The sequence below is a fragment of the Pristis pectinata genome, chromosome 13 (assembly GCF_009764475.1).
Source record: "Pristis pectinata isolate sPriPec2 chromosome 13, sPriPec2.1.pri, whole genome shotgun sequence".
Classification (NCBI taxonomy): Eukaryota; Metazoa; Chordata; class Chondrichthyes; order Rhinopristiformes; family Pristidae; genus Pristis; species Pristis pectinata.
Genome location: NC_067417.1, coordinates 49,855,633 through 49,871,152, shown reverse-complemented (window position 1 = coordinate 49,871,152; position 15,520 = coordinate 49,855,633). Strand labels below are relative to the sequence as shown.

The window sequence follows — 15,520 nt, the reverse complement described above, 5'->3', positions numbered from 1 at the left end:
GGCCACTTAAGCAAATTTACAAACAATTGCAATGATACTCTATTAAACAATGTAACGTCCACTGATACTTCAAACCTATTGAAACCAGCCATTCTGTACCACTGTAACTAGGCAGAGAAAGATAATAAATAAATGTTCATGTTCATTGGTCCTCATCCCCCACCAGTGATTACAACACTCTGGAGGTATGGTTACCATACCGAGTGATTCTGTGTATTTTCCGACACAGACAAAATCACCTTACGGATGTCTGTAATCGGAGGTTGTGCCAGTGCATTGAAGGCGGTGGTGAATTTTATCATTGAAGTCTGATTTCACTGGGAGGTGGTCCTGAGATATGGGGATAGGTCCTCACTTTCCAGGGTCTCCCAGTGATTATGTACAAACATACTACACTGATAACAGTCTTCAAAAAACAAACTTGTGTAAATACCTTTCACCATCACAAACAGTCTTTATAGTGTCAACCTGTTCACAGCTTTTTTAGCAGTTTAAGCTTCTCAAATGTATACTCTTCTCTGATGTTCAACTTGTTCCTGGGACTGAGAAACTTACAACCATTTGATGACACCTAAACAGTGATTGACGGTATTAATGTCAGGAAGAGTAACTTCAGTATCTTCAAGTGTGTCTCTTGCTATAACTATCAGATCTCTGTGGACAGTGCTGACATGATTTCTGACACAAACTAAATAAACGGACTTGGATTATTCCAGCTAGGTCTCACGTTGTAACTTGTACTTGCTCACTGGACTAACAGCTCGAACCCTTTCAGTGAAAACTTGTTTCTCTCTGCCTCAGAATGTCACCTTCTGCTCTCTCTCCTCTCCTCCACCGCTCCACACTCCTGCTTCTCCCCTCTGCTGCCTCTCCTCCCCTCTGCTGCCTCTCTCTCCCCTCTGCTGCCTCTCCCTCCCCTCTGCTGCCTCTCCCCTCCCCTCTGCTGCCTCTCCCTCCCCTCTGCTGCCTCTCCCCTCCCCTCTGCTGCCTCTCCCCTCCCCTCTCCTGCCTCCCCCTCCCCTCTGCTGCCTCTCCCCTCCCCTCTGCTGCCTCTCCCTCCCCTCTGCTGCCTCTCCCCTCCCCTCTCCTGCCTCTCCCTCCCCTCTGCTACCTCTCCCCTCCCCTCTGCTGCCTCTCCCTCCCCTCTGCTGCCTCTCCCTCCCCTCTCCTGCCTCTCCCTCCCCTCTGCTACCTCTCCCCTCCCCTCTGCTGCCTCTCCCTCCCCTCTGCTGCCTCTCCCTCCCCTCTGCTGCCTCCCCTCCCCTCTGCTGCCTCTCCCCTCCCCTCTCCTGCCTCTCCCTCCCCTCTGCTACCTCTCCCCTGCCCTCTGCTGCCTCCCCCTCCCCTCTGCTGCCTCTCCCTCCCCTCTGCTGCCTCTCCCCTCCCCTCTGCTGCCTCCCCTCCCCTCTGCTGCCTCTCCCCTCCCCTCTGCTACCTCTCCCCTCCCCTCTGCTGCCTCTCCTCCCCTCTGCTGCCTCTCTCCTCCCCTCTGCTGCCTCTCCCTCCCCTCTGCTGCCTCTCTCTCCCCTCTGCTGCCTCCCCCTCCCCTCTGCTGCCTCCCCTCCCCTCTGCTGCCTCTCTCCTCCCCTCTGCTGCCTCTCTCCTCCCCTCTGCTGCCTCTCTCCTCCCCTCTGCTGCCTCTCCCGTCTCCCCTCTGCTGCCTCTTCTGTCTCCCATCTCCCCTCTGCTACACTCAATTACAGCCAAGGACAACACATTAACAGCTCTGCTGCAGTAACACCAGCAGTTGAGGGTGGAGTTGTACAATCCTTAAACAACATGTTTGCTAATTAGCAATTCATTATAAAGCTAGATTAATCTTGGGACATATGCTTTTCAAGGCTCCATTAAATACATGTATGGATGTCCTTCCTGCCCCATCCAAAGCAGAATGAAATGGAGGAAAAAATAGAGCCCCTCCTATATATTGGGCTTCCCCTTTTCCTATCGTCAGTCCTGAAGAAGGGTCCTGACCTGAAACGTTGACCGCCTGCTTTTCACCACGGATGCTTCCTGGCCTGCTGAGTTCCTCCAGTGTCATCGTGTTTTTCATCTAGATTCCAGCATCCGCAGTCCTTTGTTTCTCAAATAGAGGCTCAATGCTGTTACATGGCATAAAACTAACAAATAAATGCAGAGTGAACCATGGTCCACTGATAGGCAGTAATTCCACTGGTATTCCTAGCATCAATCTCAATTGTTCAAAGGTACCTTCCACTGTTGTGAAAGTAAATTTGCTGGCAACAGAGTGGGAGATAGAAATGCAAGCTGTGGAGAGGACATAAGGGAGCTACAGAGTAATATAGATAGTTAACTGAGGGGGCAAAGATCTGGCAAACAGAGCATAATATGTGAAAATGTGAAATTGTTCATTTTGGTAGGAAAATAGAAAAGAAACATTATCTAAATGGTGAGAAGTTCCTGAACTCTGAAATGCAGAGTTATCTAGCACCCTAGTACATAATTCTCAAAAGCCTAAAATGCAGGTGCAGCAAGCAATAAGAAAAATGGAAAATTTTATCATCTATTACTCGGGGAATTGAATACAAGAGTCGGAAGGTTACACTGCAGTTATATAGGATACTGGAGTACACTGGTGCACATTTATTAGAGTACTGTGGACAGTAACGGTCTCCATACTTAGGTAGGGATGTCAATGATTTGGACAGAATTCTGCAAGGTTTAACAGAGTAACAGTCAGAATAGGCAGGTTATCTCTTAAGGAAAGATTGGACTGGCTGGTTTCTATCCACTGGAGTGAAAGGGGACCTGTCTGAAACATACAAGATCCTGAGGGTTCTTGACAGGGTGGATATGGAGAGGATGGACTTTAGGGACAATCTAGAAGTGGGGGCGGGGGGATCACTGTTTAAAAATGAGGGATTAACAGGCATGAGACCACTTTTGTTGATTAGTACAAGGAAACAGTTGTTCCCCTTTAGACAAAAAACAACATGAACTCCTTGGAATGGTCAAATTGTCTGTTTTCATGGTCATAATGATTCCCTAGATGGTATTGCTCTGCATAGTTCTACATAAACTGTACACAACCTCCAGTGATACTAAATGTGTGGCCAATACACAATACATCAAAGGCCTTCATTTTGACAATTTCAGTCTGTTGAGCATGTAACCTGGAACACTTGGCATGATTATCTGCTGTCTCCATTTTAAATAGCTATGGTCAATTGATAATTTGAACCTGTGACTAGAGAATGGCTGTAAAGTTTCACTTGGACTCTTGTTCAGGTTAGTTTATTCCCTCAAATGTGCAAGACCTGTTTAGGTACATCTAGCTGAGTCTCCTGAGCAACCTCAGTGGTTGTTACCTGGACACCTCCAGCTACAAGTTGTTATGCAGAAATCTAGCTTCCACTGCCAGTATCAGACGATTCAGACATCCTGAATTAGCTTAAATCTAATCTTCTTTCCCTCCCAACACTGCAGCATTCAATGCCTGCAGCCTGAGCATTACCCTCCAGCTCTAGATATTAGTGGCCATGGAAAATAGTTCCATCTTCTTGATAGAAGATGCACAGCCTTGTTATACATTCCCAAGATGCCTATGCTTGAGTTTCAGCCCCCATTCTCTTCCCTTTCCCACTGAGAGTGTAGCAGTTCTCAAGCCCCTGCATGTTCACACTTTAACTCTCTGCTTGTTCCACTGTTTGAAGACTTATGCTGTCATTCTCACAAGTTTTATTTCAAAACTAGTTGCTGCATTTTAAAATCAAGTGCTCTTACAGCAAGCAAATGGAGCTGCCTCTTGCTCTCCAAACCTCCTTCTGAACTGCTTTGCAGGTACTGCACAAAATGGACCTACTGGAGATTGAACCTTCTTGAACGGGCTGCTTCCTGTCGATATTTTTTTCCATTTTTCTTCGCAGCTGCAAAATTTTCACAGAGTTCACTCTGCAAAAATGCTGAGCTTAAAGCCACAAAGCTACTCTTTTTCCGATTTTTATAAACTTTTCTTATCCTTGTCACCATAATCAAAGATCCCTCCCACACCGGTCATTCTCTCTTCTCCCCCCTCCCAATGAGCAGAAGATACAAAACTTGAAAGCACATACCACTAGACTCAAGGACAGCTCCTATCCCACTGTTATAAGGTTCTTGCATGGACTTCTTGTACAATACAGATGAATTCTTGACCTCACAATCTACCTTATCATGGCCCTTGTACCTTATTTGCCTGCCCTGCACTGCAGTTTCTCTGTAACTGTAACACTTTTCTGCATTCTGTTATTGTTTTTACCTGTACTACCAAAATGTACTGATGTGATGAAATGATCTGTATGGATGGCATGCAAAACAAAATTTTTCATAATATCTCAGTACATGTGACAATAATGAACCAATTACCAATTAACATAGTACTATAACCCAAGGTGAACCTGATATACAGTTGCAGTGCTTGTCAATTCTGTTTACAATAAGAGGACACTGGAGCTTCAAATAGGGGTGTTCATGTCATTCTACTCTAATAGCAAGGAACTCCTGAGATGTGTATATAACATATATACCTGCAATAACATCACTACATCCTCTGATCACATTACATTAACGTAACTATATACAAATACACCACAGTTTACTTCAGTGTACGAAGCCCATACCATTATACCATGTCACGTTCAGGAACTGGGCTTCGATTCAACCCTATCACACAGCTCACGCAAATATTGCTTTACACAAAAGAATTTCCAGACCTTTATATTTCAATGTCAGACTGTGGGCTGAAGGATTTTTTTTGTACAGAGGGCTGCCACTCTGATTTTACATATTTTACATAAACTGTCCCAACCTGTCAAACATTCTAATATTCTTTTTGATACATGGTTTTCTCCTGGGTTCCTTGAACAGGAGATTATTTTTAAACCCCTGGAGATTCCAGCACTCCCCAAGAGGGTTGGTAAACCTATTTATTAAGGGAATAGTGTTTGTACGTTAGGAGAGAAGTTGAGCATGACAGTGACACATATGCATGTGGTGTGTGCAGGTGTAGAAAAGAAAGCTGATTAGCAAGAGATGGAAACACAAATGCAGAAATGCAGTTGAATGATACCGGGGCTGTGAGCAAGGTGAGATGGAGGGAGGGCAGTGGGAGGAAGCAGGAGCATAGCCCAGACCTCTTGGTAATGGTTCAGCAGGATATTGAGACACAAGTTTATATGACACATGTGTGCCTAATATGCCCCTCAAAAAGTGGCCGTATCTAAATTCCTGCATATATGCCTTTGATAGAAATATGTATAAGGCAAGCAGAAAAATGCTTAGAATTGAAAAAAAGACATAGCTTGTGAGAAAGATAAAGGCATGAGATGGACACACACAGAGACGCCACGCACAAACACACACCAAAATACACACACTGACCACACAGACAGACCACGCACACAAACATACACAAACCACACACACACTAGACACAAAAATACACAGCGACACACAGATACGCATGTGTAAGATAGGTGTTTAAGCACACAGCAACATAGAGAAAATAATATAAAACTATGCTGACAGGGAATAATGCAGAAGGGTGAGAAAAGGTTCATGCCCAGCATAAAAGAATGAATGATCTGTTTCTCCGTTGTAACTCTGGGTAATTACATGTACTAAGTGTTTATAATGTGCCTGTTTCTTACCTGCTCCACACCTAACATGGCATTATTCTGCTCTTGGTTACAGCTCCAGGAAAGACACTTGCTATCTTCAGTCTGGTCTTCAGGCAGCTTCTCTGAGTCAACCAGATTCAATGATCTCTCCTGGAAATAGAGCAGCTTTGCTCAGAAGGGTACCTTGGTAGATTTTAACATTCCTCCTAGACACTGCCAAATAAAGTCTGAAAGACCAAGGATTCTCAATAGGAAGTGAGCAGACTCCTGCCTCCCACTCCCTTCACGTTCCACCGTGAGTCTGTTGGTTTCCCGTTATCACTACAAGGGGCAACAGAGGACTGACAATTGGTTAACAGCAGGAGTCTGGGCAAAGTTTGGAACTCTACGTCTGTGCCTCAAGTGCTGCCTCTCTACCCTTTGTTCATATTGCTGGAAGGGGCCATATTTCCATTTTAATTAATATGATAAAATCTGCTGATACTTGATAGACAGTTAATTTAAATTTGGGGTAAAAATAGATCACTTCTGCATTTACCTGTAATCAGAAGGACAATTTGACCATCACAGTCAGTCAGCAAGCGGGTTGAGGAAGTTATTCCTCACAAGCCGTAGATAAAACTGTTCTATGTTGACTTTATTATTCTTTTCCTAGGTTTCTGGCCACAGCAAGACTTGCCAATCTGCAATACTCCACCCCCTGGTGCTCTTTAGAATCCTAAAGCGGTGATGGGGGGAAAATCAGAACAAGACCCATCCTCCCCAATCCCAATAACATTTCAGCCCCATTCTCTCATACGTTGAAGGGCGAAGATTTGGGCTGCAGTTTCAATGGCATTACCAAGAAAGCAAGAAAACAGGAGCAGGAGTAGGCCACCAGGACCCTCAAACCTGCTCCACCATTCAAAATGATCACGGCTGATTTACGCCGGCCTCAACCCCACTTCAGTGCCAGTTCCCCATAACCCTCAATTCTTCGATCTTTCACATATTTATCCATCCCCAGCTTAAATACATCTAATGATCTGACCTCCAGCACCCTGGGGGGCTGAGAATTCCAGAGGTTCACCCCCCTCTGGGAGAAGGAATTTCTGCACACCTCAGTTTTAAATGACCGGCCCCTTGTTTTGTAGCTCTGTCCCCTTGTTCATGACTCTCCCACTAGTGGAAACATCTCAACATCTCCCCTCTCAAGTCCCCTTGTATGTTTGAACAAGATGTCCCACGTGAGCCTGTGTATGTCTCTGTGCCATTAGGGTTAGTGTTTGAACTCTTCGAAAACAGATGAAGTAGTGGAATTCTTTTCCTGCATTGCTCGCAGATCTAACAACTTGCTCTTTGCAGTTAGTTCTCCGATCTCTTCCTGCCATTGCCACTGTGTCTGGGCTCTTTTGGCACCTGTGCATAGATGTTACAGCTAGTCTTCAATGATACTGAGGTCGATGCCTGCTCCTTTCCTAGCCCACCATCCCATACGGCCATAGCCTGAGAGTGCACCACACACACCTCCTGCTGTGCTGTGGTTGATGGTCGGGTGCTCTTATAAGGCTGGAGCACTGATACCAGTGAGGAAATGAAGGGATCTGCAGTGGGCAGAATTGGACAATAATGAGAGCACACCGTAGAGTGACAACTTAGTCCAAGCGCTGAATGGTCAAGAGTTTCCCTCTAAAGTTGCGTGGAGCTTGCTCCTGAGCAGCACTGATACCAACAGGTGCTGATTCCACATACGGACAGTGACTTGTGTTCCTACTTGTGCGCAGAAGAACTTCTAGCCTGTCTTGTTCTCTGCCCATATGTCAGCTTGTACACTAATGAAAGAGGAATAAAAAACAAACTGCTAAAAGAACTCAGCACTGAGCTTGCCCCAGGGATTGTTTTTTGCTCCAGATTGCAGCGTCTGTAGCTTCTTGTGTCTCAATGAAAGAGTAACAGTGACTTCATGGTGCTACGTTCAGTCACCTAACGCCGATGTATTTTAAGTTCCATCTGTCACCTTGTCTTGGGCCAGCTTTCTCTAAAATACAATGATGTTCCAGCAAATTAATTAAGTCAGAAAATATCTCCAGCTACTCGTTTTGGACCTGCATTCTGAACAGTGTTAAGACACAATAGATTCTGCAGATGCTGGAATCTGGAGCAACACACACAAAGTGCTGGAGGAACTCAGCAGGTCAGGCAGCACCTAGGAAGAGAAATAAACAGTCGACATTTCGGGCCGAGACCCTTCAACAGGACTGGAAAGGAAGAGGACAGAAGCCAGAATAAGAGTGTTGGAGAGGGGGAGGAGTACCTGCAGGCAGGTGATAGGTGAGTTCAGGTGATAGGTGAGTTCAGGTGAGAGGGGGAAGGTTGGAGGGTGGGGGGGGAGAAGTAAGAAGCTGAGAGGTGGTAGGTAGAAGAGGCAAAGGGCTGAAGGAGGAGGAATCGGGAGGAGAGGGCACTGGACCATGGAATAAAGGGAAGGAGGTGGGGAATAGATGGGCAGGTCATGAGGGCGGGGAAGGGATGGGCAGATCATGAGGGCAGGGGAAGGGGAAAGGGGGACGGGCCCACAAGAATGAGGGAAGACAAAGGAGAGGAAAAAGGGATGAGAAGAGGGAAGCGGTTACAGGAAGAAATTGATGTTGAGGCCATCAGATTGGAGAATACCAAGGCAAAATATGAGGTGTTGTTCCTCCAACCTGCGTCTGGCCTCAACGTGGCAGTAGAGGAGGCCGTGGACAGACGTGTCAGTGTGTGATGGGATGTGGAATGGAAGTGGGTGACCACTGGGAGATCCTGGCTGTTGTGGCGGATGGAGCGAAGGTGCTCGACAAAGCAGTCACCCAAACTGCATCAGGTCTCACCGATGTAGAGGAGGCCACACCAGGAGCACTGCGTGCAATAAATGACACCCTCGGATTCACAAGTGAAGCGCTGCCTCACCTGGAAGGACTGAACAGAGTTAAGTCAGGATTTGATTTAAACAAGTTCCTATGTCTACATGGAATAGTAGATACCTCTTGTCCTTTATTGAAGGTAACACTCGAGCTCGCTTTGGGTGACCCAACACCCTCCCATGTTTCATTCTCAGCATCAGTTTTCTCTTCCTCATTGAAATTCATTGTGGAGTTTGATAGATTTCTGTGCAGGATACATAATAATTACTTGGTTACAATCCCCAGATATAAAAATGCCATTAACAGCTATAAAACAGAGCAGCTCTGAGTCTTTTTCTGTGTAGCCCCCGAGCAAATATATCTCATTCAATTTCTGTCGAATAAAGTATTATCACAGTGAGGAAATTTCATGCCACCTCATCTCTGGGATGATGAATGTAGAGAACGTGTGCCTATTGCAATATTCGGAAAGCAAATTAAACCCTAATGCTGTGATATTTTTCCCCAGTGAAGATCCCAGTTAGTACAAGATATGTTCAACAGGCCATATATATCACACCTTATAAGTAGGCTGCGATTTTTATTTTATCACTTCCACATACTAGAAGTGAGGATGTCTCATGGCTACAACTACCCAGGTTCAATCCTGACCTCTGATACTGCGGAGGTCTGCGTGGAGGTTGTACGTTCTCCCCGTGCTCCGATTTCCTCCCCCATCCCAAAGACGGCAGTTGTAAACTTCTCTGAGTGTGGGGGGGGGGGGGTGGTAGGAGAATCAGGGGAGAATTAATGGGCATGTTACAGGGAAATTTGGGAGAATGGAATTGATGGGATTACTCCGAGAGCTGGCATAGACTTGATCGACTACCTTGAATGAAACTATGAGAAATATTGTGTCATGGTTCTGAGTGCTGGTCCTCAATTCGGCTCCATTGATGGTGCCTCGTTGTGCAGCACATGGAATCCAAGCACTACTAATCGCATAACAACACACACCGGAGCCCCATCGGGAGACTAGCATAAGAGCCCTGGTTTCAGTAGCACTAGTTGCCAGAGTATTGGTCAACCTTTGGGTATACTTTGTCTCCTGGCTGCTTAGAGTTGTCAACTCTAGAGCAGTCCTGGTTTCACTGTTCCTCTTAGGGTATCCAGTTTTGGTGTTGGGACCCCACTTCTGAGTCCCCAAGGCAAGATTCCTTCCAGTTGCTGCCTGTGTTTGGTTCTGAGGAAGCATCCTGACTCCAGTCTCGTACCAGTGTACCACATTTGGGTACTCTGCGAGCTCGCTCTTCGCTCAACATTGTGACATATTGCTTTTATTATTACAAACTGTGGGGGGTCACTTTATAAAAATGCACTCTTGTTTTTTTTAATCACTGGGAATGTCATTTACAGCCAGATGCATAAAAGGTTCTGTTACAGAGGCTTTAATATCTCAGCTCTCTTAGGATAAATATGTTTTACCAACAAATGTTCAGTTATTCCAATTCCACACTGAGGGTTTAATGCTAACCTAATTAGTTGAGTGGGAAACACACAGGTTCGGGTCAGCTATCCATTTTACACCCTACTTGTTTCAACTTTCATTGATAATTTCCCAGCCAGTGCATTAGGTTAGAGTTACTTCTCTAGTGCGAGGGCAACAGAAAATCTCTACAGGACATTGCAGCATTACAGTTCATTCTTGCTAAACTGTGTTGCAGGAATACCTCATCCATCACAGTTGGTACAGCTCCCTGTCTAAAACAGGCAGTCAGGAAATGTATATGCAATATTGTGGGGTTGTTCCTAGATACTTGTAGATCAAATAAGAGACACACACACACACCACCAGTATTCTGAACTGCCAGTTTTATAGACAGGAAAGAAATGACACGATAAAGCTCCTCAAATGACTTGATTGCAATCCTATAATTCAGAGTTCTTCCCTTATCTTGATCTATGTTATGAACTTAGATTGTTCTAGAGACAGAGGGCCTGGCAACATTAAACAACTTAGATACAAATCCATCAGATCCTTGAAGTGACGAGTGAACGAGACAATGTTTTCACCCAGGAATGCTTGAATATTTCTCACTTCAATCAGGAACATGGAAACTCCTCTTTGCCTGGATGGCAGTGTTGAACAGACTGAAAAAAAATTTAAATCTGACAACTTGAGAAACTCTCCTATATCTGGCCCCTTTATGTGATGTTTGTTTCCCTCTGAATGAGAGGATTTGTAGAAACTGTTGTCATCACAGTCCTGCTAGAACAAAAAATGACATTACTTGGCATTGGTGCCTGTGGAAGGACACATTACAGCACAGTACAGGCCCTTCCGCCCACAATGTTGTGCTGACATTTTATCCTACTCTAAGATCTATCTAGCCCTGCCCTGCCCTTCCCTTCCCTCCCACATAACCCCCCATTTATTTATCATTCATCTGTCTATCTAAGAGTCTCTTAAATGTCCCTAATGTATCTGCCCCCACAACCTCTGCCGGCAGTGCGTTCCACGCACCCACCACTCTCTGTGTAAAAAAACTTACCCCTAACATTCCCCTTATACCTTCCTCCGACCACCTTAAAATTATGTCCCCTTGTGTTAGCCATTGTCGCCCTGGGAAAAAGTCTGTGACTGTCCACTCGATCTATGCCTCTTATCATCTTGTACACCTCTATCAATCCACCTCTCATCCTCCTTGCCTCCATAGAGAAAAACCCCAGCTCGCTCAACCTATCCTCATAAGAAATGGTTCCATGCAAGTTGCCATTGGCCTTGGGTACATATAACATGAGGATATATTGCCGGGGAGGCCCTGTGGTAAAACAAAACTACATAAAAAGGGACAAACTCCAGAACACCGGGACAGGATACGTACAGGTTATTCCATCTGAAGCAGCTCTAAACTATCTTAATCTCTACTCAGAATTAACTTGTAGGTTCCGACCTGTCGTCATCCTCAATGACCAGGGTAGATTCCTGAATGGAAGTTTCATCTGTGAGTTTTGTTTGGTCTTTGCCTTCCTTAGTGTTCAGCTGCTCAGTTTCTGTTCCTGTTCCGTAAACAGGTGAGCTGCTATTAAAAGAAAGAAAAAAATAAATCAGCCATGATGGAATGGCGGAGCAGACTCGATTGGCCGAATGGCCTAATTTTGCTCCTAGGTCTTATGGTCTAGACAGGCAGGTAGGTACTTGAGGTGGTATCACCACCACACGGAATTATTGTAAACTCTGTTCACTGCAGCATGTTGGGAATTCTTTATAGGAGAAAAATGTGTTCACATAAACAACTGCTAGTCTATTATTCAGTGCTTTTGATTTAAGTTTGATTACACTGAAGCCCTTTACATGCCAAAGCTGCAAGTTCACCCCTCCCCAACCATAAACAATCACCGCTATTAATGAATCGCCAAATGAATTACAATTATCTTGATCTTCAAACACCTTCTTTTTGTCTAGTCTCCTAATTTATTCCCAGAACAAATAGACCTTAACCTTGCGATCTAAATCTGTGGCTTGAATTCTGTATATATTTTGGCTCCCTTGTCAGACCCAAACCTATCGCTTTTACTTCTCCCACCCTTTTAATCCCTGTTTATTAACCCCTCCCAAGTTCTCTCTCTTTAAATCGTGATTTTCACTTCCCTGTGTCAAGTATTCAATGCTCCTAAATCCCTACCCCAGTTCTTCAGCACTCCTCAACCAGCCTCAGCTTCTGCTGCCATTCCAAGCTTTACCCTCCCTTAGATAAGATCTCTTGGCAAAGTCTAAAGGGCTCATCAAGGCAATAATTACCTGCTCCTTAGGATCAGCAACCAGAACTGTCCGAAATTACTCCACTAACAACCTCCCCAGCCACTACCACTCTCAGCAACCTCCTTCCCAGACTAATCTCCATTCCTTGTGCTAACCCAATGGGCTCTGCCAGTGAATCTGCTTTTGTCATCCCTTTCTATATTTCCATTCAGAAATGTGTTCGCTTGTGGACAAGGCATCTTGCTATCCATGAGCATGTTGTGGATGACGGCACCATGTCATGAATGTGAGGAGAATCTAGCTAGGGTGTAATGACATCTTCCCCTTTCATGGACCTTCTCATTGAACCACTGGCCTCTCCAAACTCACCTGAAACTATCTTCCTACACTCCTGGGACCTTTACATCATTTTGCCATCTCACCTTGTTAACTTCCATCCTCACGATTAACATTTGAACTCATGATTCTCAGCTACCCACAAGGCCACGTTAATGGTTGGGACATCTTCACTGCCTCAGCATTAGTAGCATCTCATCCATGGAGACCTCAACCTCCATCTCAAATCATTATGCTCTCACTTCTCTGTTCGTTTCTCTGTTCTCCTCCCAAAAACTCTCCCTCCAACAAACTCATAAACGTGGCCACAATCTCACCCTCAGCTTATGAACTCAACGGCTCACCATAACAAACACAATATGACCATATTTCTCTGCAACCACAACCTCAGTAACCCTCCCATCGTCAAGCGCACATCCCTGGGAAAAACTTTCCTCAACTTCAGTTACTGCTGTGTTTTCAAATTTCCAATGGCTAGCACTGAGACCTTTAGTCATGCTGACAATTCCACTCAATCGTACCCTCACTTACACCTTTGATTTCCAAGGTCCCATTAAAAGCACTCACACTGGTTGTTCACCCTCCTGTGGTCCCCATCTCCAATCACGTCCAAAAGGATGCAAATTGGTTCACTCTTGGTGAAGTACAGGCTGAGCCATTCATTGCCAAATCAGGATCAACCACACAAGGAACTTCTAGAATCCCTCTCCACTGCACAAACAACTCAATAACCCTGGATCATCCCTGCCTTTTTCAACTTTATAAACAACTGAAGCTCACAGATTTCTCTGCTACAAAGATTGAAGTATTGAAGCAGTGGTGCGCTAGTAGAACTGCTGTCAGAGGCCTGGCTTCAATCCTGACATCAGGTGCTGTCTTTGCACATTCTCCCTGTGACTCCAGAGGTTTCCCCGGGTGCTCTGACTTCCTCCCACATTCCAAAGATATGAGGGTTAGTAGATTGTAAATTTCCTGTAGTGTGCTGGTGGCTGGTTGAATCTGGGGGAGTTGATGGGAATGTGGGGAGAATAAAAAAGGGATTAATGCGGAATTAGTGTTAGTGGGTGGTTGATGGTCTTCACGGATTCAGTGGGCTGAAGGGCGTGTTTCCGTGTTGTATCGCTCTATGACCAGATGGAATGATTAGCTACCACTGTCATTTTCATCTCTTCCCCTAGCCCAATGCACCAAACATCCTCCTGTCCGAGCCCTGAACACACAACTTTTCATGCTTCTCCTGGCTCACTTCCTCAACTCCAGAGCCTATTCCCACTGAACTATGACCACTAAACATCCTTTCGGACTCCTGTGTTAGCTGAAGATATAAATAGCGCCCTCCCATTCCCCACCATAAAGTTACTTTAATTATCTATCAGTTCCAAACTCTTCCTGACCACTAACTGAGTCTGAATGGGGTAACAGTTGTACCTTCAACTCTCCCAATCCTAAACTCTACAGTTCCATCCACAAACCTCTCTGTCTGTCTCTCCTCCTTAAAACCAATCTGTTCAACTCAGATTTTCCAGCTTTCCTGGTACTTGCTTCAGTAATTACAACAACATTTGTTTGATCACACACTGCAAAGTGCCTTGGGGTATTTTGTATTTCATTAAAAGTCCTTATGAATGCAAGATGTAAGGCAAAGCTAGACACTGTGACTCACATCACCAGCAGAGAGTTTATCCCCAACCAACAACAACTTCCATTTATAGAACATCTTTATTTAGACAGAAGCATCCAGGGCACTTCACAGAAGCGTCATCAAACAAAAGCAACTGCCACCGAGCCACATTAGGGTATATATTATGTAGTTGATCAAAGACTTGGTCAGGGGTAGACTTTAAAGAGTTTCTTAAAAATGGAAAGAGAAGTAGAAAGTTGGAAAGAGAGAACCCAAGAGATTGGCAGTTGAAGGCATGGCTGCAAATGATCAGAGCGTTGTTGAGTCTTGCACCATGGAAACAGGCTCTTCCGCCCATTGTGTCCATGCTGGCCTTCAAGTACAAAGAGCAACTAAACTAGGTGATGCTCAAGACCCTGCAATTGAACAGTTGCAAATGTCTCATGGGATGACAGGACTGGAGGGCATTACAGAAAGAGGGAAGATGTGACTCTGCACAGATCTGAAAACAAGGTTGAGAACTTTAAAATGAAAGTGTCTCTTAATTGAGAACTGTTGTACGTCAGCAAGCACAGGGTTGTTGAGTGAACAAAGTCCGGTTCAAGGTGGAATACTGGCAAGAGAATTCTGAATCTCCTCAGGTTTACTTTACAGAGAATGGAAAAAGAATGGCCAACGAAGAACATAGTCCGGAGGTAACAAAGCTGGAGGTGACAAAGGCAGAGATCAGAAATTTGTGGTTAAAGAGTGACCTGTGGACTGCTTGTCAATAAAGGTGTCTTTTGCACTATATTATCATACAATCCATCAAATACGTGTTTACCACATCCATTTTATATATATTAAAGGCTAAGTATTTAAAAAAAAAATCACCCTGCTGATTCAATGAATAAAGGCAGCCTATCCTGTGACAGTGTACTGTACCAGACAGAACAATGTTAGTGAGTGAATGGAGCAGGTCCTGTGGCAGTCAGCCATACAGAGCAGGACATTTGGAATTAGGTGAATTGAGTTCAATTTTGGTCACTGAGAGAAGAGAGCAAAGAGAGCTGATTAACCATGTAGGATGAATGAGCACATCTAAGGGCAAAAGGACTAGTCACAAAAAAATGAAATATGAATCATGAAGAAGTTTCTATTTACAACTTTGAATTTGCTTTTATTCAGTTATGGGATCATTAGCAAGGCCAACAATTATTGTCCATTCAAAACTGCCATTGATAAGATGGTGGTGAGCTGTTCCTTGGACTGGTGCAGTCTTTCTGGTGAAGGTACTCCCACATTCAGGAGGGAATTCCAGAATTTAGACATTAGTCATAAA

The 15,520-nt window shown here is 44.7% G+C and overlaps 1 protein-coding gene across 1 annotated transcript in view; it reads right to left on the bottom strand.

Moving 5' to 3' along the window:
• The window catches only part of hydin (HYDIN axonemal central pair apparatus protein), a 541,323-nt gene that overhangs the window by 277,006 nt on the left and 248,797 nt on the right, over window positions 1-15,520 (bottom strand). The window contains exons 24-26 of the mRNA XM_052028752.1: window positions 11,434-11,562; window positions 8,621-8,744; window positions 5,649-5,768 (exon numbers count right to left, since the gene is read on the bottom strand). Of these exons, the coding sequence (XP_051884712.1) occupies window positions 5,649-5,768; window positions 8,621-8,744; window positions 11,434-11,562 (373 nt within the window). The remainder of the gene's footprint in view (window positions 1-5,648; window positions 5,769-8,620; window positions 8,745-11,433; window positions 11,563-15,520) is intronic.